The 27,022-nt window shown below is 34.3% G+C and overlaps 1 protein-coding gene and 1 long non-coding RNA gene across 9 annotated transcripts; both read right to left on the reverse strand.

The window, feature by feature from the left end:
* Positions 1 to 1,156: 1,156 nt before the first annotated feature.
* Positions 1,157 to 26,884, reverse strand: LOC129801279 (GATOR complex protein Iml1). 8 transcript variants are annotated; one of them, XM_055846162.1, is made up of 11 exons: positions 26,573 to 26,884; positions 26,366 to 26,503; positions 25,403 to 26,292; positions 19,158 to 20,196; positions 16,583 to 16,600; positions 15,511 to 15,928; positions 10,418 to 10,796; positions 8,484 to 8,561; positions 8,177 to 8,247; positions 2,650 to 2,745; positions 1,157 to 2,583 (listed from the first exon to the last, which is right to left on the reverse strand). In XM_055846162.1, exons 1-11 carry the CDS (start codon positions 26,613 to 26,615, stop codon positions 1,248 to 1,250), a joined length of 4,506 nt encoding a protein of 1,501 aa, XP_055702137.1. In that variant the 5' UTR covers positions 26,616 to 26,884; the 3' UTR covers positions 1,157 to 1,247. The 8 variants fall into 8 exon arrangements, with proteins under 8 accessions (XP_055702137.1, XP_055702136.1, XP_055702139.1 ...); XM_055846161.1 differs by having other exon boundaries at positions 8,484 to 8,573; XM_055846164.1 differs by lacking the exon at positions 16,583 to 16,600.
* On the reverse strand, positions 23,826 to 24,270 carry LOC129801293 (uncharacterized). Its single transcript, XR_008751686.1, has 2 exons — positions 24,119 to 24,270; positions 23,826 to 24,042 (listed from the first exon to the last, which is right to left on the reverse strand). It is a non-coding gene; the product is annotated as an uncharacterized LOC129801293 (long non-coding RNA).
* Positions 26,885 to 27,022: the final 138 nt, after the last annotated feature.

A 27,022-nucleotide genomic window follows, 5' to 3' on the forward strand; every position in this document is an offset into this window, starting at 1 on the left:
ATTTTCGGCATCAGGGATATTCAAAACCTATACCCTATGAATTTCAGCTCGATCTGAGCACTTTTAGAAAATCCGAGGATTACAATAGGTGTGATTAGAAGGAATCACACCTAAATGAGGGTGGGATCATACCATTTCTCAACGGTTCAGCGGTTCAAATTTTCCGGTGAAATTATCTGCCAAGGCCTACTTCGTCAGATAGACGAAAATCTGAATTTACCAAATTTTATAGTTTAAAAATAAAAAATGTGCAAAATGATTTTTTTTCCTATGTCAAACCCATTTACTCCCTTATGGCCTATACATACTAGGAGAAATTTCTTTAAAAAATGCCTTTTTAAAGAAAATTTCCTCTATCATTGTAGGCAGAAACGTCAGATTTTTTTTAAAAGGCAATTTTTGACGAAAATTGCTTCTAAGTGTGTAGACACCATTAAACATAGGAGAAAAATCCCAATTTCAAAGGTGCCCCACTTCCCCCTATGGCTTTTCACTTACATGTTATCACTCAATCGGCTCTTTTTCAATCGGGCGAAAAATTTTGTTGACAATTTTCACGTTTAATTATGAAGCTAATTCCCTCAAATTCGCTGTAGTTCTTTCTATTTTGTCGTGATTCTTTATAATTGAGTGCTTTTTGTGGAATTTACAAAGGCTTTGACGCCCAAATCTATCGATAAACCGGATGACATTTCGCCCCATATTCCCGATTGAGAGAGAGTCTACTGTAGTTTTCAAAGGTCTCAAAATTCGAAATAGCAACCAATTTAATTCGTTCTTCTGATTCAAATAGGTTAATACCCTTAATACCCCTTAATAGTCCATTTTCTAAGACAAAATTTTCCAAAAATTTTCAACTGACAAGAATCTAGAGAATTTAAGCCTTGGGTCTGAAGCCCGCATAAGTCTAAGTACAATTTCCTAATTCTTCATGGAAACACATAATGTTAAAATAAATCACTTTTGAGTTCGATTATAAGTTTAATCAGCACTAGTTTCAAGTAATCGCAAATTTTCAACACCAAGCCTAAACTGCTCCATTCTCCCCTATTTTACTTACATAAAATGACCTGAGAATCTTAACTCAGAATAAATATTTTCCAAGCACTAGTCAGTTGCTTATTCCGCCCACGATGATGGGTTTGAATAAAACAACTTTTTGGCTTACAAAAATCTCACGTTTAATTAATAACAAAAAAAAAAAAACAAGAAGAATTGACTTATGTTTCTGAGAGGAAAGCACTCACCTATTCGCCGGTTGTTTGTATCGATGCCTTCTCCTTGAGCTCCCAACAATGATCCCAGAATGCAATTAGTCTTTGATCTTGATTCGAACAGAAACTCTTAAAGTCTCGCAGAATTCTCAGTTGCATAATCTCGCCCTCTGGAGAATTATTTATCACCAGTGATTTCCACTTCTTATTGGGCACCATGTGATTCCAGGACCAGAGAAATCCAGTCTTACGAATTGTGTCCATGTCATCCTTATTCTTCCCGGACACATGACGCGTGATATAAGCTTCATGGGGACTTTGGGTGTCAACTGGGGCTGGATAGTGCTTGAGGAAAGTTGGCTTTTTCTGAGATCCTCCAGATGCTAATCTCTGACGTGATCGCAAATCCTGATGAGGAGATGGCACAAGTACAAACATATTCCCCGAACAATGAACATACTGAAAATCCAGCGAAGCTTGATTGGAACCCGCTTTGGTCTCCACGGCGCACGGCATAAAACCAAATCTAGCCAGGATAGCTTCTTGAAAGAGTAACAACCTAGTAGCCCAGGTATCTTTCTTGAAATCCTCAAAAAGAAAATCTCTCTTCTGCTTTAGGCACTCAGTGTCAAGTGGAATAAAAATTGGACCACGTAGTGGATCAGACTTCTCAGTAAAGGGTTCAGCCAATGGATCAGCCGGAATAGCCATAAGCTGAAAGCCACACTGAATAGCCTTACGACTCCATCCATAGATCAGATCGTACACAATCGGCCCTGATGCAATCACCCACTGAGCCACAATTTCAAATGCATGCCCAGGAATAAAGACACGATGATATCTCGCATGTCCCCACTCAATTCGATCACTCTTCTGATTGATATCAATCTCCAAGTGACTCTGTTTGTACAACGGTGTCTCACTGAATACACTCCTAATAGATTCCCTGAGGAATTCCGGTACATTCAGTTCATACGGATGAATTTTTTGCATCTTTATCTCTGGCGTCTCAATTTGCACCTCCATCCACTCATTCTCAAAAGCCTTAAGATTTCCCAATGGTGGCATAAAATCCTTCTCCTGCTTCGTTATATAATACAACACAAATCCCACAATTATTCGCTTAGAAAAATCCCCAGATGCATGACAGATCAACTTCTCTTGTCTCATCCGCTCCAGCAATTCAATGGGATCACAGGGACCTTCAATACGATTCTGCAGCCATGTTATCGCATCGTAAGATACAAATGTGCAGGAAGGCATGCTCTGTGCTGGACCAATGAAAGGTACTCCAGTTTCAGGATGTTTCATTGCCTCATAAATATCCATCAGTGGATCTGTCACTTTAAATTTGATCTGAACGGCAAGACTGCAACAAAAATATCCCCAAATGTTGCAGATGGCAGGATAATCAACTAACACTCAAAACATTTACCTCTCATCGGAATCATCAATACTCAGAGAATCAGCTGGTAATCCCGATGCTGTTGCCTCCTGAACGGCCCTTCCTGCGGCAAGAGATTTTCCACTTCTGAAAAAGATTATGAATCAGAAATGGGTTCACTCGTTGACTGAGTCTCTCAGATAAAATTTAAAATTTTTACAACTGATAGATCTCTCAAATACGATAACGCAATATTACGGCTTACAGCAGCATGCAATTTTTTTTCATGCCATTTACCACTTTTGTCCAGTTTTTTTTTTTATCGTAGAATTGAATGCAAAGTAAAATTATAGAAAAAAAGGGGTAGTAAAGCATCCAATGTTTCGCGATATGCTCGGATTCGTGATATAGATGCTATTGCTATTATACCTCAAAAGTACTTTCACTTCGTTTATCGTTTACCTATTCACAAACGATTCATAAATTACTCAAACGATCACCTAAAAAATAACTTAAAGATGATGCAATTGATTTTCGGACGAAAAATACTTATTCGTTCATAACCGGTTTATAACCGATTGGAACCGGTTTGGACTCATCAAAAATTCCAAGACCTTTCCAACCAGCCCAAACATGACCCCATTCAGTTGAGAAAAGCACCCCCTAGTGCATTTTTAACATTTAACCTTGAAAAAACCGTTATTTAGGAATGATAAAAAGGATAATTTGATATCTACTACAGTTTGGTTTCTATCCCCAAAGTAGGCAGATAAAAAAAAACACTGAACATCATTTTACACTAAATTTCATCAAATTAAGTTCAATCACGACACATTCGAAGTCATGAAAGAGGTTACCATAAAAGTAAAGAATTACACTGTGCAACAATTTTGAACTTTTTTTTTGTCCCTGGGTTCTCATGCTATTTTTTCTATTGCTAGGGTCAAATGATTTACGAAAATACTTATCATTTTGATTTCATTTGGATTTTGCGCCTGGTGTGTGTTTAGGAAAAACCGTTTTTATCCGTTTTTTTGATACTTGGGTGCCTATATCTCCGATTCTGCTGAACCGATTTATTTCTCACTCATTTGTTCTCCTTTAGATGCCCGATAAATCCTCTGAACGTCTGAACAGATGAAGTTCGCACAACTGACACCAGAGGCGCTGTAGTCTCATATATGTCAGAAAACATGGAAAAATCGAAATTTTTAGCAACTTTAATCAAGAATATCTCGAAAACTAAAACTGCCCTTAACAATCTGTTTTATGAGTTTGATAGAGAATTTTATTAGCTACATTTTCGTTCATATACAACTTTTTGCTCAGATTATTTTTTAGCCTCGAAGAGGTTCAAACGAAAAACGAGCACCCAGCCAACTAGAGAAAACCCTCATTATTTCACACATTTTGACTTTTTCTTTTCAAATTTAGAAAACTAAGAGTATTTCTTTAACTTGTTTTTGACAACTGTAGAAGTTAAAGCATTTTTACTGTTTTATAAGGTGTGTTTAGGTATAATACAAGTTAATAACTCAAATAATATCCTTAGTAACTACAGTAGAGTCTCGCTATAGTCCATATTTGGTTTCAAATTTGACACTTTTGGGTCGCACTAGTGCATGTAATTTTTTAAAATTATCAACGATTTTTAGTATTGAAATTGCTCGACGGCTTCCACTTTCTTTGCGATTGTGGTACTTGTCCTTGCTCTCTTCATTGTGGATCACAATTATCACAACTACTTAATAAAGTTTGCCAAAAATATTAAAATAATTAGGCATGTCGCATACTAAAAAACATAACCTAACTTAAAATCAGTGTTTTGAAATCAACGGTCGATAAATTGTGGACTATAGGTATAGAGCGATGGCCTATAGTGAGACTCTACTGTATATATTTTAGTCTTTACTTGAATCTTAAAAAAATTTATTACAAAAAATGCATAATAATTGCATAATTTTAAATATTTCATATTAAATTTATGTTTTATAATCAATAAGCATCTATTTTTACCTTTTATATATACAAGTTATTCATGGAAAACTCTGCATTTAAGTCTTTTTTTAAATTTCATTTTTCATTATTCTTTAGAAGTTTTTCCTATAATTATCAGCTTTAACTTCATGATTATGTCATTTTCGTCGAAATAAATCTAAAACTAGTCCTATATAAAACTAAAAGAAACACAAAACAACTAATTTGTGAAATTGTAAGTGTTACTTTGTATATCACATAAGTTAAAGCTTTATACAAATTTCCAAGTAATAAAATAACATCTAAGTAAGTAAAATAGCATATAACAATCACTATATTATCGATATTTAAGTATTAAATATTATAATAAGGGCTTGTGTTACCTAATTGGTAGGAAAAAAATATTAACATCCAAAATTGTGAAGGTTTTCTCTAGTTGGCGAAGTGCTCGATTTTCGTTTGAACCTCAATTTCAAGGTCAAAAAACAACCTGAGAGAAAAGTTGTACATGGATGAAAATGTAGCTAATAAAATTCTCTATCAAACCCACAAAACAGATTGTTAGGGACAGTCCTAGTTTTCGAGATATTTTTGATTAAAGTTGCTAAAAAGTTCGATTTTTCCATGTTTTCTGACATATATGAGACTACAGCGCTCCTAGTGTCAGTTGTGCGAACTCCATATGTACAAAGGATTATCGGGCATCTAAAGGAGAACAAATGTTCCCATATTAAGAAATAAATCAGTTCAGCAGAATCGGAGATATAGGCACCCAAGTATGAAAAAACGGCAAAAACGGTTTTGCCTAGATTCCAGGCGCAAAATCCAAATGAAATCAAAATGATAAGTATTTTCGTAAACCATTTGACCCTAGTAATAGAAAAAACAGCATGAGAACTCAGGGACAAAATCGTCGTTACATAGTGTTATTATTTAGAAAATAATTATTTATATTTTTTTTTATAAAATTTAAGGATTCATTGCTTCAATTTTCACTATAGGAATTATAAGATTTAAATTTGTTTTTAATAAGTTTTTTTTAATTGTATTAATTGTTTTCTGATTAAGGTGTATACTCTTAATTTTAAGTCACACCCCCATTAAAAGTTAAATTCCAAAAAGAATAGATATTTTTGAAAAATTACATAAAAATTGAACATTTATAAAAGTTTTCTTCGACTCAGCGCTGTTTTTGTTTTCAAGGAACGTCTAAAAATTTAAATTTTGCGGAGCACGTTCAACAATCAAATTTTTTTTTTCAATTTTTTAAAGCACGAACATGAAAAGGGGTGTGGTCTATCTTTTATGGGCTGGGCTATTCAAGCCTACTTTAATGGATCTACTCAAATTATCTTGCTAGCATTCTTCATTTCAAAATTTTCCTTAAAAGTCACTACAAATTAGCATATTGGAAATCAGTAGCATGACTTCAAATTAGAGACGAACCATGTTATTTTTAAGCAAGCATTATGGTGCTATTTCAATGAAAAATGAATATTCTTTGGCACTTTACTGTTTTCAAATGCTTATACATAATCCTCTTTGCTTTGCGTTGGTTCATTTCACGATTGTTAGGTGCTTTAGAACACGGAGAAGTTTATGGGGAAAATAGTCGAGACAGGCACCAACATAAAGAAAAGTCGTTAATGCAGAAGCACTTGAGAACAGTAAAGTTCTAAAAAAAGATTCATGAGAAGGATTTCCCTTTTTCATTTTTCACTGAAATAGCACCATTAAGGAGTCATATTCAGGAGAACTCCTAAAATTAGAGGTTCTTTTTTGTGAATTTTTGTGACTTTGCTAATTAATCGATCAATATGAAATTTTCTGGGGTTGTTATATATGTCTTGAGGAATACAAATATATAGTGAACGGACTGAGACTCAATGCTTTTTTGAGGAGCTCAGCGGCGAGCAGTAAAACTGGAGTAATTTTCATCCGATTAACTTGAAATTTTCAGGGCAGCTGCTTAAATAGATTCTCTAAAGAAGTACATAGGATAATTGAGAAATATTAATTTTTGCAATTTTGGCAGCAACTTGAAAAAAAAATCATGATTTTTTTAAATAATGTTTTTTTATTATTTATAATAAATGTAATTTTTTATCAATCTTAAAAATCCTATGCAATCCTACACTGAGAAAAAAAGAGGGTGCGATTAACTTTTTTTCCTCGTAACTTTAACACTTTTTAGGTGTAAAAATATATCAACATTTTTTAATGTTAATTTTACACCTTTTTAAGTGTAAAATTAACATGAAAAAGGGTAACGTTAACCCATAATAGGGTGGTGTCACCACTTCTCGCCAGTGACCCACTTCTCGCCACCTATAGTTAAATCGAAGAAAAATCATATAATATGAGTAATAAAAAGGATATCATGAAGAAAAGCAACGCTGAATATATTTTTTAATAATATTGTCCAAAATAATTGAGTTTGTGCCTTTTCAAGCAGGTGGCGAGAAGTGGTCATTATTGAATTTTTAATAAAAATAATTTTTTTAAGTAATACACCGTTAAATTGAGGGACTATTAGTTTGATATATCTATAGACAACATATCTAAGTAACTTTGTGTCAAATTTAAGTTACTTTATAATAAGGATTTAAAAATTATAATTAAATTAATTTCAGTTTTTCCTAAAAGTGGCGATAAGTGGTTACTGCACCCTACACCTAAAAAGCATAATATTTACACTGATTTCGGATCAATAATGCAGGGTAAAATTAACATTTCTGGAATGTTATTTTAACTTTTTCGGATTTCTCTCAGTGTATGAACATTTCAAGTCATTTGGATGAAAATTAATCCAATTCTACTGCTCGTCGCGGAGCACTCCAAAAAAATCGATCCTCATTCCGCGCACTGCTGCGCTACCAATTTATATTCAAAATTAAAATAAAAAATATTATTGTGTTCATCAAGATCAAGAGATATACAATAACCCCTGCAAATGTCGTATTGATCGATTGATCACCAAAGTTACAAAAAATTCAGCAAAAAATACCAATTTTACGCCTTCTTCTGGATATAACCACTTAACTTTATTTGTTTTTAAACTTCCACCAATTTCAACCAAAAAATCCCTCAAAAATGAATCGAAAGAAGCAAATGAAGAAAACCAAAAGAAACTGAAATGAACCAAAAAAAAAGCACTAACCTGTGGATGTTAAATCGTGTCTCATGATGTTTAAAAGCATGCTGAAATAAATAATGCAAAAAAACCCAAAGCATGAAAATTAAAAGGATACAAACAACAATGTATGATTATTTCATTAAATTGTTCATTTTTTTTTCTACGAAAATATAACCAAAATAAAAATGAATTGTGGAGTAGAAGCAAAAAAATATTGAGTGATTTGAATTTGTTAGAGTCCCACCAAGCATGTGAAATGATAGGTTTTTGTTCTTTCAAACAAGAAAGTGAATCAATCAAGACAATCAAATGCCAATTAACATGCCTACAAAATCAGTTAAAAAGAAGACGTTTCTTTTTTCAGCGTCCCAGAGAGCAATACAAGAAATAGCTAATATGCAAAATCCATAACAAAATGTATAAATTGAGAGTCTTCATGAGACACCTTGAAAGCAAAATACTAACAGTCTTGGTCTGGCTCTCTCTGGCAATCGATTGCTTCCAACACGATCTCGAAATGGTGAATTGCCTAGAGCCTACAAGAAGATATAATGAAAGAATATATTAATTTAGAAAAAATGCCACATAAGAATTCAATTAACTAGGTTTCCAGGTTTAGAAAAAAAAAACAATTTCTCAAAAAAAACAAAGCACAAACTTGTTAGGATTCAAAAAAATAGAAAATACAACTAGAAAAATGAAGGTTTCGGGAAATATGACAAAAAAAAAGGATTTTTGAACAGGAATCTGGGAATAGATATTCTACTGGCACCTGATTTGCCGGACGAGAAATAATGCTGGTACTGTGACGGCGTCTCGTTAAATGGGACTGCTGCGACGTTGGGCTTCCCTGCAAGAGCAACTAGAGAATATCGTGTCGGAAAGAAAGAAAACAAAACATCGTCTATTTTTTAGAAAACAACAAAATCCAATAGCACTCATTAATTTTTCACTATCCTGCTCCTTTTATACTCCCAATTTTTTTTTCCAATTTTTTGTGCACAGATGATTTTTAGCTTTCAAAACAGTGTAAATTCTAAAAACTACCCACAGATAACTGTGCTTAGGAAAATTTCTTTGATTTTTAACTCAAAACTCCAAAATTTAAGTTAGATTCTGAACTACTGAATAATTGCAGGAAATTTTATCTCGACCGAAGTATATCCTTAAATTAAAATTTTTCATAAAAATCAGTAATAGTAAATAATAAATTTATAAGTAATTTATATCACTCATTTTACCGGAACCTGAGTGCTCCTTAAGGTTTATGGACTTAAAAAAAAACAGTTTAAAAAACTTTATTTTTATTCATTTAAAAAAATCAAGAAATTCAGATCGATATGCTTTAGGTTTGAAATCTGGTTCTTTTGATTGATAGTAAAAATACTTTTATTTAATTTTAGGGTGGAATCACCACTTCTCGCCAGTCAGTGCCCCACTTCTCGCCACTTACATTGAAATCGCTATTTTTCACGATTTATGAAATAAATGAACCGTAAAGTTACTTCTATTTTTATTGCTGCTACGTATAAAGTCAAAAAACACTCATTTTTTGCTTTGAATTTAAATGTTTGAGCATTTTTTAGAGGAATATTTTAAGCAAGTGCATCGAATCCAATATTTCTTACCAAATATAGTAAGTGTCATGAAACGTCTATCGAACAAAATTTACGATTTTGAATCAATAATTTATCTATTGAACATTTAATTACATTCGACGAATTACTTAAAATTTGTATTTAGTTAGTTAATATTTCATTTTATATTATTTTTATGTAAAAATGAGCCATGGCGGAAAGTGGTAATATTCTAAAATTGATTCATCATCTGTCGCCATAGCTTTTCAATAGGCGACGCTAACTTCACTTCGGTAGATTCTTAGTTGTCAAATCTGCATTGTTTACTTTCTGCAATAGCCCTATAATTTGATTTCTCAAATAAAAGTGAAGAAAAATCATTTAAAGTGAGTATAAATAAGGTGATAATGAGGAAAAAGAAATGCTGAATGTATACTTTTCATAACATTGCCTAAAATATTCGATTTCGGACCTTTTCAAGTAGGTGGCGAGAAGTGGTTACAAAACAGGCGAAAAGTGGTGACGAAGTGGTTATTTTTGCATTGTTAATCAAAATCAGTTGTTTATATACTCCCGCGTTAAATTGTAGGACAATTGTTTTGACGAATCTAGACAGTCAATATATCTAAGTAGCTTTGTGTCAAATTTGACTTATCTGATAATAAGGGATCAAAAGTTATAATACAATTAATTTCACTTTTTCCTAAAAGTGGCGATAAGTGATTACTCCACCCTATTAAATGCTTCATGAAATTTCACTTCGTATTTATTCTTAAGACTTTTCAATAACTTTTTAGAAATTTCAAAATATTCTATGACAATAAAAATTTTCGGTAATTGTTTTGTTTTTATATTATTAAATTACAAAAATTAATCTGTGAGTAGCTCCTGGAAAATTGATCTGTTTTATTTATTTATTTTGAAAATATGAAATGCTTCAAAAGCATGCCAATAGTTTTTGATTGCATTTCACATTTTTAACCATTTTCAACAGTGTCTTTTATTTTTATTTACTGCAAAAGACACTGTCTTCTCAAAATATACTCAATTCAATTTGTACAAAAAAAAAATCATGCGATTAATGAAGCAACTTTCAAGAAAACACCTTGTGCAATAATTTATGACTCACCCGTGGCTTATTACAGTGCATCCTCTTGATCCTATTCAGGTGCATTTCCACATATTTGAGGAACTCTTCAATCTGCTGCTTTGGTGAGTCAGCTTGGATCTCCGTGAATATATCACATCTCGTGGCTAATCCATCGAGAATCTTCTTCATAGCCGGATGATCCTTAGGCAAGAGATACATTCTATAGCGCCAATATTTGAGATTTTCATGCAGCATGAAATCTGTATCGCCTCTTGTGCAAATGTATTGATCCATAAAGTTCCAGTTGTAATTTTCCAATTTTTCAGTCGTAAAATTCACCCCAGAAACCTCATAAGTGTCATGTTGGGGAGCATGAAAGCGATATCTGTAGTCAACAGTTATTGGCGGATAAGGATGTCTGAAAACCAAATAATTTACAAAATATTCAAAAACTAATATTTATCCTATTCTTTGTCAGACAAAAACCAAATTTAATTTTATTGCCACGATTACTTCTTTACTATCAAAACGATTAATAAATTTAAAAAAAAAATCATTCCCAAATAAGAAATTGCTTTACCGTGATATCACACTAGAGAATTTCACATTAAAATTTTAATCTTTTAATGTGATTCACATTAATTATTGCTGATATGTGTCCTAGTGTGCAATTTTCGTCAAGAGCTTTTAGAAATCGATTCATTTAGTGATAAAAAAGTGGACTCGAGTCACAAAAATTGGTTTAAATAGATTAAAATAGCATAAATACGATTGATAATTAATGAGCAAATTAATGAGAATTGAGCAAATCTATGAGCAAAATTTGCTCATTAAATTTTCATCAGGTATTACTACTTTATTGCAGTCACTCGGGTAGTTTCTGCGTCACAATTTTCTCACCAATTTATTCGTGATTAAATTGTGAAAAAGTAGTGCTAATACCTACTATTTATCGCGCGCGAGATCGAGAAAGCACAAAAGACATTAAAAAAGATCGGTGAAGAGGATAAGTAAGAAAAAAGCTAAACAAAAATGTGTTCGATTTACATTTTATAGTCCTTCATAAACTTCTAGGATTTCGAGATCAAATGAGATGGTAGCCGAATTAATTGAGGCTGTGCATCAGGAAACCGCCATTTGGGGCTACAACTGCCGGGAATACGAAAATAGAGGCAACCGATCTGATGGTTTTCAGGCCGTTTGCGACAAATTCAGTCACTAATCGCCAGAACTCACACCTCAATCGGGATTTGGGTGATATTGGCTCCCTCATTTTCGTAGTCTTCTTTTGAAAATAAAACTCTACGATTTGAAGCAACTCTTTAAATTCCCCCGAAATTATCCGGAGAAAATTATTATGTTCAAAAAAATCGCCCCAGAGAATTTCAACGACACCCTGTGAAGGTCGCGTTAGAAGACAATCTCCCGCCCACATCCTCCTTCTTCTCGCTTAGCAAGTCCTTTTGCACAACATAAAAGTAGCGTACAGGAGTAAACTTCCTCTTCTTCACTAAAATCGCACATTTTCGCTCAAACGACTGAAATACTTCACACTGAGAGAAATCCGAAAAAGTTAAAATAACATTCCGGAAATGTTAATTTTACCCTTGCAGTATTGATCCAAAATCGGTGTAAATATTACCCTTTTTAGGTGTATTAGGGGTTAAAGGTAACTTTTTCATGTTAATTTTACCCTTAGTAAGGTGTAAAATTAACAAAAAAAATGTTGATATATTTTTACACCTAAAAAGTGTTAAATTTCTGAGGAAAAAAAGTTAATCGCACCCTCTTTTTTTCTCAGTGTAGGGAAATTAGTGACAAAATCCTAAAGAAAAGACCAACCAAGAAGCACTAAGGAAGACACGATCACTGAGAGAAATCCGAAAAAGTTAAAATAACATTCCGGAAATGTTAATTTTACCCTTACAGTATTGATCCAAAATCGGTGTAAATATTACCCTTTTTAGGTGTATTAGGGGTTAAAGGTAACCTTTTTCATGTTAATTTTACCCTTAGTAAGGTGTAAAATTAACAAAAAAAATGTTGATATATTTTTACACCTAAAAAGTGTTAAATTTCTGAGGAAAAAAAGTTAATCGCACCCTCTTTTTTTCTCAGTGTAGGGAAATTAGTGACAAAAATCCTAAAGAAAAGACCAACCAAGAAGCACTAAGAAAGACACGATCACTGAGAGAAATCCGAAAAAGTTAAAATAACATTCCGAAAATGTTTATTTTACTCTGCAGTATTGATCCAAAACCGGTGTAAATATTACCCTTTTTAGGTGTATTACGAGTTAAAGTTACCCTTTTTTCATGTTGATTTTACCCTCAAAAAGTGTAAAATTAACATTAAAAAATGTTGATATATTTTTACACCTAAAAAGTTTTAAAGTTATGACGAAAAAAAGTTAATCGTAGCCTCCTTTTTTCTCAGTGATAAATGTCGAAAGCTCTGATGGAATTATGTGTTTGATTCATAGGATTTGATCAACAGATCCCGACGCTCACCAGAACGACATATTGTCCTAGAAAACCTAGCTCAGTCCTAGATAATGGTGACTTAGTATGAGGGGTAGGGTGTTTTAACAAGGAAAAAAATTTTTGGCACTATTCTCAGGGTGCTTTATTTGATGAGACAAGAAAATTTTTCTTCGACACCCATATGATCAGACGCCGTTTAGGGGTGGCTGAACGACCCTCTCTATAGAATATTTTTCTGATTTTACACTACGGAGACGGTCGTTCAGCCACCTCTAAATGGCGTCTGACCATATGGTCGTCGAAGAAAAAATTTCTTGTCTCATCAAATACAGCACCCTGAGAATAGTACCAAAAATTTTTTTCCTTATTGAAACACCCTAATGAGGGGGTCGTTGAAGGCCGGAAAAGGGATATTTCTTACCGTTTGACCTGTAGTCGTGACACAAGTTGAAAAAAAAGTGGATTACATAACTGCTTTCTCTTTGAGTTCGAGCAGTAATATTTTAAGGTTAGCTACTGAATTTTATTATAAATCTTCATAAAATAGATGATGAATATTTGGAATATTGCAGCTATTGCAGAGATCAATTAGACATTAGACCAGACCTGTGCTCGTTAAAAGTTGTGTAATATCGAAAATTTTGTGTTGATAATTTTAATGGAAATTACAAATAGCCATACTGGTAACACTAATCCCGTTCATTCACGGTGCCATGATAAATATTTTTGCGCCAAAAAGACATAACAGACATAAAAACTCATATAGAAAGAAATTGTCTTCTTGATATCTTTGTCGGAAGACGGATAGCTGTTCACTACACACTCTTTTACTTGAATCTTGCAGAAATACAAAGAAATTAAATGCAAATATCACTTCAAATGGAAAGTTCTTAAATCGCGGGCAATTCAACCGTGAGAGAGAGATAGAGACACAAATAATTCACTTTACAAACGTCTGGAGGCGCTGCGGTTGCAAAAAATCTCTGAAATGCGACAAAATATTTTCTTCACTATTTTACCCTTATTAGCAGGTCGTGTCCCTTCTTGTAATATGTACTTTTGCATTCCTTATTAACCAAAATAATGTTGTACAAAAGGGTTTTTCTCAAACATATCCTGAATTTTGGGACAGCTCAAAAGAATATGAGTCTTCCAGCTCAAAATTTCATCCCAATGTTTTTGTTGTAATATCGACAATTATTCAAAATTAACCCAAATAACTGTATTCAACTAAAAAGGATTTTCTTGCGAAAATGACTTAACTCTAAGGGGAATTAAACAATTTTCACATTAAAAAACCTCTCATTTTCTCTACGTAAATTTTCGCGGCATTTCTAAGAATTCCAATATTGAAAAAAGAATGCCAACAGGCACCACCAAATTCACTTCGGCTTTTCTTTTAGCTCAGGCCTGCGATTAGACCATTTCAAGTCCAAAAAGTTTTCCCCATCCATCTCAGTAATTCTATACGGAGATCCTATTTGCTTCGCTGTTGCAATTACTCCAATCTATTAACTTGGGACATTGGACAGCTAACCTGGTGATTTTTTAGGGGGCCCTGAACCTGGGGATTTTTAAGGTCAAAAAAAATTTGTCAAGCTATAACAAAACCTTATTTAATTTGGCTATACACAGAAAAAAATATTTTGTAAAAATGTTCGTAAATGTTTGTGAATTCCTATGGGGGAGTTACGAAATGCTCGTGAATCGTATAACCCACAAAGAAAGTTCGTAAAAGTTTGTACTTTTTTCACAAGCATTGTTCGTAAAATGATCATTTGACGAATATTTTTTGTACTTTTACAAACATTTGTTCGTAAATGTTCGCAAACACACAAAAATGTTAGTAAAATTTTGTCATTTGTTCGTAAATGTTCGTAAAATGCTCGACAGAAAAACAAGCATTTACGGACAAATGACAAAATTTTACGAACATTTTTTGTGTGTTTACGAACATTAACGAACAAATGTTTGTAAAAGTCCAAAAATGCTCGTCAAATGATCATGTTACGAACAATGTTTGTGAAAAAAGTACAAACTTTTACGAACTTATTTTTGAGTTATACGATTCACGAGCATTTCGTAGCTCCCCCATAGGAATACACAAACATTTAGGAACATTTTTACAAAATATTTTTTTTCTGTGTAGGTCCTCTGAAAAGTGACCCCTGTGAGTTTTAGCCCAAAATATTAAGAATTACGGATTTTACTTTCTTTGATGATTTTTTGTTAAAATGTAATGTTATGCGCTGGCACACCTTTTCAATTGAGTGAAATTCAATCGATTGAATTTCATTCAGTTGAAAAGTGTACCAGCGCCATTAGGAATTACGACTATTAGAGCAGATTTCGGATTTTTCTAAATCGAAAAAATCGACATTTACGGGGTTGTCATGTTTTTTGGTCAAAATTTTTCCAGGATGAAAATTAAACCAATGACAATAATTGATTAATAGAACCATTTTGTGTATTCAGTGTGAATTTCATTGAGAAATATTGATTGTATTGTGAGAAAATATCTATAGAATTGCCTTTTCAAAATTTCACGTAAGTCATCAAAAAATTTCAATTAAAGATCCAAAATTTCTTTAAAAAATTCCAAAATTTCAAGAATAAGTAGAAAATTTTCAAATAAAAATTGCACAATACCTTGGTCTATATCTTGTAACAGTAATCACAGAACCGGTGAGAGAGATCCTGTGAAACATCCTGCCAATAGACAAAAGATATTCCTTTGTGGCCTCTTGAGGAGGTGTCCCCAGGACAAAATACTTTGGCATTTGTACACCACCACAGCATGGTGCTGAAGATGGCTTGAGTGTGTCCGGGAGCACAATCAATTGGAATCCCTGAGCCAATCGCTGCGAAATGAGCTCCTTGAACACTTGCTCTGTGGTCAGGGGCTTTTGGTAGACAGCTCTATTTGTGGCATAGTCCGCATACACATCCTCCGGCAAGAGCGTATAATCGGACACCACATAGTCATTGTGCAGAGAACGTTTATCCGGAAAGTAATCCGTGGTAATTGGAAGGCACGCAGGAATAGTCAGAGATTTCCAATCGACTCCTAAACAATTTTTTACATCGTATTAATTTAACGCAATCAAGCACAAATACATAATCGCAGTTCTAGAATACAAAGAATAAATTAAAAATTATATATTGTGCACTAAGCTTGCATATAGTTTTGTGCAAAAATGTGCAGATACATTAAAAACTTTTGTCTTAAATGTGCTTTTACAGGGAATAAATAAATAGGTGCAACACTACGAATAATAAAATGCTACAAATGAAAATAGTGAATATGATGGATGAATAATGTCATAATATAATTTACAGCATGCATTATTGCAAGTTTTTTTTTCTTTAAAAAAAATAGTAAACCAAAATCACCAATAAATTAAACTAAAATGGATATTGAAACCTACATTATAAAATTTCTACACTTTTTGTGGTTCCTAACTAGTAACATTTACATTGCTAATGATTCAATGAAAAGCCCAAAAAAAAGAAGAGAAAAATTAAAAATGATTAATTAAATAAAATTTAGAAATAGATTACATTCAAATTCATTGAATCATTAGACCTTTCCATTGACGCACTAAAAATAAACTAAATGAAAAATGCTTTTAAAGAAAAACACAAAATTGTACCCAGTTAGGAACCACCAAATATTACGTTCTAATGATAAAAAGGGGAATATTAAGTAATATTCTCGGACCTATGATGATCTTTCCGGCTGCTTCCACAGAAATTGTACAGACAGAACATGGATTTGCAGATGGTTTGGTTCATGTGTAATTTTTTTTTGTCAGCCGAATCACATGAAATAGAATTGCAAATTTACATTCACTTTGTAATCTCGAATGACCAATAAAAAATGGATATGAATAAATCTATAGCCCTATGTTAATATTTACATTAAAATTTAATTATAATATATTCGATACGCTGGTGGCTGTAATTGCAGTACATTTGAATAGTAGTAGAAAGTGCCCTTGCGTAAATAATGTCACTGAAATATTGTAGAAAATAACAAAACACATTTACATAGAGAAATAGTATATATCTATAATTAATTTTGAAGCGAACATCAGTTGGATGAAAAGTCTACACTGAGTGAGAGAAATCCGAAAAAGTTAAAATAACATTCCAAAAATGTTAGTTTTACCCTGCATTATTGATCCGAAATCGGTGTAAATATTATGCTTTTTAGGTGTATTAGGGGTTAAACTTACCCTTTTTCATGTTATTTTTACCCTTAATAAGGTGTAAAATTAACATTAAAAAATGTTGATGTATTTTTAAACCTGAAAAGTGTTAAAGTTATGAGGAAAAAAAGTTAATCGCACCCCCGTTTTTTTTCAGTGTACTCTTCAGAGATCATGAAAATGAATTTTGGATAGGAAATTAATTACCGATAAATCAACCGGAATCGGATCGAGCTCTTTGGAAATAACACGACTGTTATAATAAATTTTCAATCTTTATCATATGTAGCAATAAAAGTTAACAATCAGGGAAGTTTAATCGCCAAAACTTCGAAGGCCATTCCATAGCATAAATGAAAAAGAAAGTTTTCAAACCATATTCGTTATTCAACTAAAAATATGTAATTTCAATAAAAAAGTGTGACAAAGCCTCCCAGGCTTTGTAAATTGCTTGAACTCGTGACTAATAGATAGTGGGGAGATTGGGGCAAAATTTGTCAAAACGAAAATTTCAATATTCACTATTTTCTAAAATAAAAGAGACTGAGGCTTGAAATTTTTATTATAGATAGCCTTCATGAACATTCTTAAACTTACAAAGTTTCAAGGGATTCGAGGAAGGATTTTGTAAAATAAAAAATAATGAAATTTTCGTATTTTTGAAATATTTGGCTTATAGAAAATATCAATACTGATTACCTCAATTTAAGCACATTTCTCGTTAAGATAGAGAAAAATTACACTATGCAACAAATTGACAACTTTTTTTTGGCACATGGATCTCACATGGTGCGATTGGTAGAATCGAGTCCCCTGATCAAGAATCTGTTCTTGGTATTTCTCCTATATGTCACAATTTTATTAAATTAATTTTTTTTTGTTTTTGCTGTTTTGTCATATATTATCAATTATTCCTCCGGTTCTAGTGTACAGAACTTAACAAATGAACATCCGTTGGAAAGGTAAGTAGTTGTGTTTCAACTTGAAAATTATGTGATATTTTTTCAAAAAATCCTTGGGGGCGGAAAAACAAAATCAAACTAAAATTTCTCAAAAATGACCTAAGAAAGCAACTTTTGAAAAATCATATAAACTAAACTAAACTAAATATTAATGTACTCTCTTCAGCACACAATAGACTTCACTTAGGACTACATTTTTGCCATAGAAGACATCCTGCTCCGATAGCTCTCTAAATGCCTTATTTTTTTATTTACATTTATTTTTGATTGCTTCTACAAGTTATTGGTTATGAACCAGTTCATTGCAGACTCAGAACCGATTGGAACCGGTTCAGTTTTATCGGAAATTCCAAGACCTTTTCAAAGAACCCAAAAATGATACCATTCGGATGAGAAATATACTCTTTCTAGAACCTTTTATATATGCGATTCTTTACAATCTCAGCTTTTGTGGTCCGAGGTGAAATCCGACCTCGTCAGATCGCGCCCAAATTTTGGATCTACACTAGACTCTCGCTAATTCGGCTCTTTTAAGCCACCATTTTGAAACATCCCAAAATTTTGTTTTTTAAATAACTCAGCCCCTATAGCATCCATCGATCTCAAAATTTAGCATAATATAGCTAGGCCTAAGATGGGGCATAAGGGGTCAAAAATTATATTTTCGAATAGCCTCCGGTTCTAATTGTCAGAATTTGAAAAATTTTGGTGTTTTAGAAAGCTATCAAAAAATTGATTTTTGAATATTCGATGTCGAATATTTCGAAAACTAGACGATGCTTCTAGTCTGATATCAATTTGCTACCATTCTAACAAGTAGTTTCTATGATATTAGAGATTAAAAATTTTCAAATTCTTATTGAAATTAGGTCATTTGGAGCCGAAACAACTGATCAATTATTTTTTTAAATTGTTTCTTATTTCTAAATATCTTTGCAAAAGGCACTTCTATATCGTTCTGAATAATTTTGCACTTATCAATTACAGCCACTAGCGCATGAGAAAATTATACATCTGTCCTGAAACTCCTATCTCTTATTTGTATATAATCGTATATATTGTTGTCTCTGGATAAAGAAATTTAAAAAACATAAAAAGTGTAATGGAGAGCAAAAGAATTTACCTGTGGTCAGTGCTGGAGTCCATTCTTGCTCACCCGTTGCGCCCCACAGCAAAGTGAGACTCTTGGACGGAGTCACTGTAACCGAATGTCCGGCTGCTGAATGAAGAGTGGATATTTTCCTTCTCGGTGTCGAAGCAGCATCTCCTCCACTTTCACTCACACTCTCAATTCCCGCATAATCATCGAGACTCTCAGCAATGGAGCAGGTAGCTGTATGAGCATAATCACTTGCATCCACTTCACTGTAGGTATTTTGACAGGATTTTGGTGCTGGAATAGCCTGATAGTGATGCTGTTGAATTAGAACTCCCGTAGGACCCTTGGGAAAAATATGGGTCCATCGTCTGCGATTGCTAGTGAGCTTTATTGTCACATGTGAAGGATCAAAGGGATTTATCAAAGCTCGCCCTGGCCTAATAACTGATCCATTGCCAATGAATCCTTTTCTGTTAACCTTCTCACTGGATTTAAATGATTCCGAAAGATTTGTTCCAGTTGGTGAATCCACCTGAGACAAATTGCTGAGAACACTATTTGCCCCATGATGAATATCAGGATCAGACATCTTTCGTCTCAAAATCTGTCTCGGAGACGTAGAAAGCCACTCATTGTTCGCTGATGCCAGATACCCTTCCAGACTCGGCACAGAGGTCTTCTTCGTCCGCGGTGGTCGTTGCAGAGAACACGTCCCATGTGCCGGAGGCATCTGAAAGATCTGTGCATCATAGGCATCGTAGTCAAAAAGGGAATTGTGAATGTATTCTGTGTGATTGTCCGGGAGGAATTTCAGTGCTTGATTCTCTTTCTCCTCATCCCTATCTGCATCCGGTCGAAGTGGGGGCAATTTTATCCGTGGAATGAATGTTGAATAGGCCACTTTCTTGTTTGTTGAGTAGAAACTGAGATTAATCCAATGTGGCATGGAATAATCATCGGCATTGAGGGAAGAATCCTTATTGTGAAATTTTAGAAGAGGCACAGCATGAAGAGGCTGCTCACCAACGCATACTAAATCACTCCCAACGCCATTATCAATAATCTAGAGAAGAATGAGAATTTCCTTCAAACAAGCTTATATCGATATAAAGCAACGATAAGAGCAAATGCATTATATACGATATAACAGGATCCGAAAATGCTTAGTGATAAATCTAGACAATCTAGACCAGATAAGTGAAATTCTTTATGTTTTCCAATAGGAAATGCATCTATTTATTGTTATCAAAAGTATTGGCAACACGTCCCAGGCTTTGCGAAGTGCCCGAACTCGTGACTTAGATGCTACTTAAAAGCCCTTTCGCATCATTTACCATTTACCGGTTCTTAGTCAATTTGTAAATAACTTGAAAGATCTTACAAAAAAATTTTAAGAGTAATAAAATTGATTTTCGGACAAAAATTACTTATTGGTTCATAACCGATTCATTACCGGCTTACGACCAATTTGAACGGATTTATAAATCATTCAAAACATTACCCAAAACACCTTAGGATTAATATAATTTAATTTCCAATAAAAAAATAGTTATCGATTATGAACCCGTTCATTACCGGTTCAAAAGCGATTGGAACTGGTTCAGTTTTGTTGGAAATTCCAAGACCTTTCCAAAAAGTCCAAACATGACCCTATTCGCTTGATAAATGCGCTCTTTAGAGCCTTATTAGGTGAGATTCTTAACAATCTCACCTACTATAATCCTAACAAAATTTCATGTCGTCCGATCGACCTCAAATTTGGCCAAAATGTGTTTCGCCACTTCCTGATTCCGAATATATATGTGGCTAAGTTACGTTCCCGGCCGGCCGGCCGGCCGGCCGCTCTTTGGAGCTTAATAGCTCCTAAACTAAAAAAGATATCGACTTGCGGTTTTCGGCAAAGGTTATATATCGGGTGAAAATTGCAACTTGGTGCATTGACCCCCCACCCCCCACCCCTCCTTCCGCCATTTTGAAGACTCCCCTTTTTTTGTTTTCTCAATAGCTCCGCCCCTATGGCATTCAGCAGACTCAAATTTTAGTATGTTATAGCTGGGCCTTAGAGCTTTCCATCAATACCAAACTTAAGGTCCCCCGACCCCCCTGACCCCAGCTATCAGGGTCCAAAAAAAATTTCTTAAAATGGCCATAACTCCGGTTCTAATTGTCAGAATTTAAAAAGTGAGGGCTTTTTGGAAAGCTCTCGTGAAATGCCACTTCCCCTTCTAACATCGCAAGTTCATAAAACCACCGCTAGGGGCGCTTTTTTTAAAAAGAAGATTTTTCAATTTTCTAAATGAAATAACTCAAAAATTCCATTGTGCATCGGGCTGAAAATTTAGTATGTTGTAGCCGTTGATTATATCTATCAAACAAAAAAAACCTTAAGTCGATCTAAAACCCCTGACCCGAGCTATAAGGGGTCAAAGTTCGAACATTGACCGGCCTCTATCTCCGGTTCTAATTAACATAGCGACCTAAATTTTACCTTTTTGGTTTCGTCTCGATGAGCACTTTCAGATGGAAGTTCAAAAAGTCACCACAGGTGGCGCTGTGATAGCGTCAAAATTCATCGAAATTCAAAGTCACTTTTCTCAAAAACGGCATTGTGCAAGTTAATGAAATTTTAGTATGTTGTAGTCCAGTCTAGGACGTTTCCAAAATGGTGCGTATGTGCGCTGTGGTTTCAATAGAACCGGAGATATGAGGGGTCAAAGTTCACAAAATTCAAAAAATCATATCTCCGGTTCTATGTGACCGATTTTGATGAATGAGGGCTTAAACGAAAGATCTCACCAAATGCTACAACTTTCTAGAATATTTGAACTTCGTGGGACCAACACCAGGGGCGCCACAGTCGAAAAACCAATTTCAATATCACATAACCTCAATTATCTCGACTGTCGCTGAACCGATTTTGATGATTACTTCAACATAATTGTAGAGCACATTTGTCTCTACATTTCGTCCATACATCATTTTCCACTCAGACTACGCTATCACTCCGATTTTGCCGTTTAAGTGTGAAAAAATTGATTTTTCCCATAATAACGCTTTGAAACCACTCAGATGCCAATTTGACTGCCTCTACTCGACCAAGACACTTAAAATAGGGTTTTAAATGGAAAGTCCCACAAAATACAACAATTCTTTGATATAGTTGAAGTTCAACAAATAACTACTTGGGGCACTCTGGATGAAAAGACGAGTTAAGAAACAAAAAACCTCGATTATCTTGACTTCTCAGTAATCAATGAGATCATGTTCTATGGGAAATAGAGAACATTCTGGTCTACATTTCATCCATATATCACTTTTCTGTCAGTTCATCCAAATCCTTGATATTTTGGTTTAAATAGAAAATTTGTATAATTTCACGAATTTGATTCAAGATAACTGAATGGCGTCTCCCAACTTCAGCTCTAAATGAAATTTGCATGCACTCCGAGTTAGCTCACGTTAAGAATCTCACCTACATAAGCCGGTTAGGATTATCTGTCCCTTTAACCTTTGACCTTGAAAACCCTTTATTAACCCTTTAACTCTTTCCGGACCACAACATATCCAGCGAACGAATTTCAGTAAAACTCACTTTATTGTAAGTCTTAGTGGTCAAATATGATACTTTTGTAGAGAAAGAATTTTCTCCGCCTCTGGGAAATTGGAAAACTCATGGATACTCTCGTCCCCAAAAGAACGAGAAGGAGACAAACTTCAATTTTCCAAAAGCCAATAATATCAATTTTGTGAATTATTTTTGCGTGCCAAATGACTCCTTTACAATGTTGATCACTAAAACAAGAAGAATTATTGACCAGTATCTTGTGGGATGTCCAGGAAGTGCTAAAAAGGACACCCAGCTCCTGCTTGCCAACAGATCCCTCAAAATATTTCACACAAAAACACTTTAACACACATTTCTCTCAACACGATGTTATTGTAGACACATTAAGCTTTCTCAAGAGCCAAAAAAACACTTCCTGGACAATCAGAATTCACCAAAATCAGGAAGAATAGGAAAAACTTCCCTGAAAGCAATCTCCCTCGCTGCCAAATATCAAAATTATCGGCCATATTGGCAAAAATGTCGCTCCCGCTTGGAATTTTCTTACGCTTAGAATTTTGTTATAAAGTTGGTGTCAAAAAGCAAATGGCGGGCATTGGCGGGATAACCTTACATTTAACCTGTAGATTTTTGCGGATGAGAGTACCCACAAAGTTTGAACAAGTTTTTTGAAAATTTAAGAAAAAATTGTTTTTCGAATTTATGTAATCTTTAATTGTTAGTTATCATACTTATTGGCCCCGAGAGGTTTTTCCTTATTCTGGTCTAGAAATATCAAAAAAGTCACAATATCTGCAAGGAAGCAGAAAATCAAAAATTCACGATTTTTGACCAAGAATATCATAGCTCAGGAGTTAATTGGGATCCTGCAAAAAATATCCTAGATTTGGACATCCTTATAGTTTGTAATCATCCACAAGAATCGGATTTTTATCGATTCTAGATAGTCTAAAAAAATTGTTCTTTCCATTGGTACCCAGAGTCCCAAAGGAGACGAAAGAGTTAATTTGAGATTGGCGTCGCCAATTTTCTGTATTTTTCCACGCCATAATCTTGTTTTTGTTCTGATAAAATAAAATCATGATATTGTAACCCGAATAAGTAAGAAAAACAGAAAATAAAACATATTTATATATTTTAGTGATTATATTTACAAGATGTTGTATATCATATTTACATTTTGTAAACTTCTTACGTCAATAATATCACTACACAGCAAAAATGTCAAAACAATGAAAGATTATGCTTTTTATAAACTTTTTCTGCATTCTGGGCACTCATTCTGCAATTTGATTTCATAACAAATGATCTGGAAGCTGTCCTAACGCTTGTACTTGCGGTACACTGCAATTAAAGGAAGAAAATATTAGCTCTCACAAACGATGTGTTAATTCACTACTTTTTCATCATTTGCACTTACTTTGTAAAATTTAATGCCTTTTATCTGTATACTCGATTTTTCTGCACACGCTGGTCCATTTCAGGATTCTAATTAATGTGAGACATCACTTTTTTCACAAATTTTCACTCGCAGATGAACTTCTGCTTAGTAAACAAAGTAGAATTTGACAATCTGGCAGCGTCATATAAAAAGAAGACAAGTTGTATATAACTTCTGTCTTTTATGGAACAAATTTAACTAAAATATATCAGAACATGATGTTCATACAATTTCGCGACATTATGTGAACATAATGGCATGAATATGTAAGATAAATATACTTTAGAAATATTTGACATAGTTTTATACATTTTCACTCAAAAATATATTATAATTTGACTTGTTTATATATCAAAACTTTTTGATCGTAATTTCAAGGGAAAATAACAATATTTTAACTGAAATGTATCAAACAAAATGTATTATATGTATTATAAGAAAATACCTGATATTTTCTATACAATTTTTAGTCAAGTTATTATACTGGCGTTTAACGCACATAATTTTCATATAATTTACATCCATTGCGTTCATACATTATATTTTTAAGAAATAGCTCGATTACGTTGAAAATATGTTGGTTACATTTGAGACATACATTATTTGGATATCAAATGCCCATTGGGGCTCCTTCTTAAGTCGAACGTGGGACCATTGACATGCTCCTCGTTTTCCCATACCCATCACCTCCCCTTCAAAACCATGTTTTCTGGTGAATCATTCCTGAAAATGGTTTTTGGTGGTCAAAGAAAGGTCTCTAGAAAGCGGATTTGTTAACCGAATGGGTCATGTTTAGCATCGTTGGAAAGGTCTTGAAATTTCTGACAAATATGAACTTGTTCAAATCGTTTATGAACCGGTAATAAACCGATTTTGATCCGAAAAGTAATTTTTGTTTGGAAATCAATCGCATTATTGCTAAGCTATATTTCAGAGGCCAATTTTTAAGCGCTTTATATATCGGTTCAAATCGGGTATGGACCGGTAAACTGAAGATAATGCGAAAGAATTTTCGATTGAGGTATAATGTCTAAAAAGTCACGAGTTCGAGCATTTCGCAAAGTATGTGACACTGCCATTTTTATTTAATTTAAAGTATTTCAAGATAATAAATGCTTGCAAAAATTATCTTCTTTGGATACCCTATTACTTTAAAAATATCTACAAGAACCAATTTTTCAATTGTTCTAAATTTTTTTTCTTAGGCACCTATAGAATGCCAAAAGAGTCTAAAGAGGTGATTCAGAATCAATTATTACTTACCCTCTGTTTTGTGATGTTGGTGAGTTCTCTGTCTACCTCAAAAACGCCCACTCCCGGAGTGATAACCACCGATAGCTGGCCCGTCCTGTCGAAACTCCTGTCCAAGTAGTGTTTCTCAAAAACATTCAGAGAGATATTGAGAACTTCCAGGAAATTTCCCTGAGCTGCTGTGGAATTAGTCGCGGGCGGTATTGTGATATCCGGTCTCTCATGGTACTTTAGTACGGTATTTTGGTAGCCAGTGAACAATCTTCTGAGCTCCACTAGAATCGTACTCCAGTCATCATTGCGTTCATTTTGAATGGCAACGCGATAAAAGTCCTCATAGAATCTTCCCTTGTAGTCCATCTGAAGGCACTCACGCATATGTCCAGGAAACTCATCGAGACTCTTAGCGGCATAAAAGGTACGTGAGAAAAGGACAATTGTAACTTCATGATTACATCCTAGTTTCTTCCACTTCATAAAGAGATCCGTGAGAAATCCATTGACAGCCTTTTCAAAGTACAGATCGCCATGAATATCAAAGTCCCACATCTCCGAAGACATCTGTATAAAGAGGTAGACCATTGATGTACTGCTCCTGAACACAACCTTTGTATCTGCTGTGATATTCCCACACGCCACACGATCGCCTTGTGCCCACATCTCGTACACCTGACACCGTATGGATCCCTCGCAGTACTCGATCTTCTTGTTGATGTACACACATGTGTTTATCAGGTGACTCTTGAGCCTCCACATCTCCGATCGCCCCATATACTGATCCTTAAAGGTGATCTCTACTGAATCCAACGCCACAGCGGCCGGATCCACCCGTTGCATTACAATATCAGCATATGTTCGCAAGTTGAATGTGGAGGCAATGTTTGTCTCCACACTGATAGTCTCTGAAGTAGGAAGAAAATACCAGTGATAACAGCAGGAAAATAGAAAGTTTGAACCCCAGAGATAAAATCTCACCTCGCCCTTTGAACTCCTCGTAGAAAGTAGTAACTTGTAGCAACAGACGACATCCCTCATCTTCCGGATGATATATCTCAACAATGTCCCCAAGACTCAAATCCGGGTGCTCCTTGGGATGCAACAGCAAATCCGCAGCTACAAAACCAAAACAATACACAAGGTTAATTATCTCAACAAGGAATACACATCTGATTCAATACTCACCATAATTGGACTTTTGATGAGTGTGTAGCTTGAAGAGCTTCATATTCTTTCGCAATCACAGGGGGGCTCAGGGGTCAATTGGGGACAGAAAGCCTCGAAAACACGCAATTTCACAGTCAAACTTCGAGTTAAAAAATTTTCACTCGAGTCATGTGAACTCGGTAACTAGTTCACTTTACATATCTCTCCTCACTCAATTTATTTACAAAAACGTGCGTATTTGCTGAAAAAATCTCGTATCATTTATCACTTTTAGCAGGACAGACACAATTCAACAAAATCGACATGTTCATGACAGAACAACACTGAGAAAAAATAGCCCGGTTATTTTTATTGAGGTTTTTATAGCAACTGCCTTTTCAAATTCGAATTTTCGCCGTGAACACTCTAACGACCTTTTCCACGCGCCCAAAAAACACCGCCGCATAGCAGAAACATCCCATAAGTAGA

This window comes from Phlebotomus papatasi, chromosome 2, assembly GCF_024763615.1.
Source record: "Phlebotomus papatasi isolate M1 chromosome 2, Ppap_2.1, whole genome shotgun sequence".
Classification (NCBI taxonomy): Eukaryota; Metazoa; Arthropoda; class Insecta; order Diptera; family Psychodidae; genus Phlebotomus; species Phlebotomus papatasi.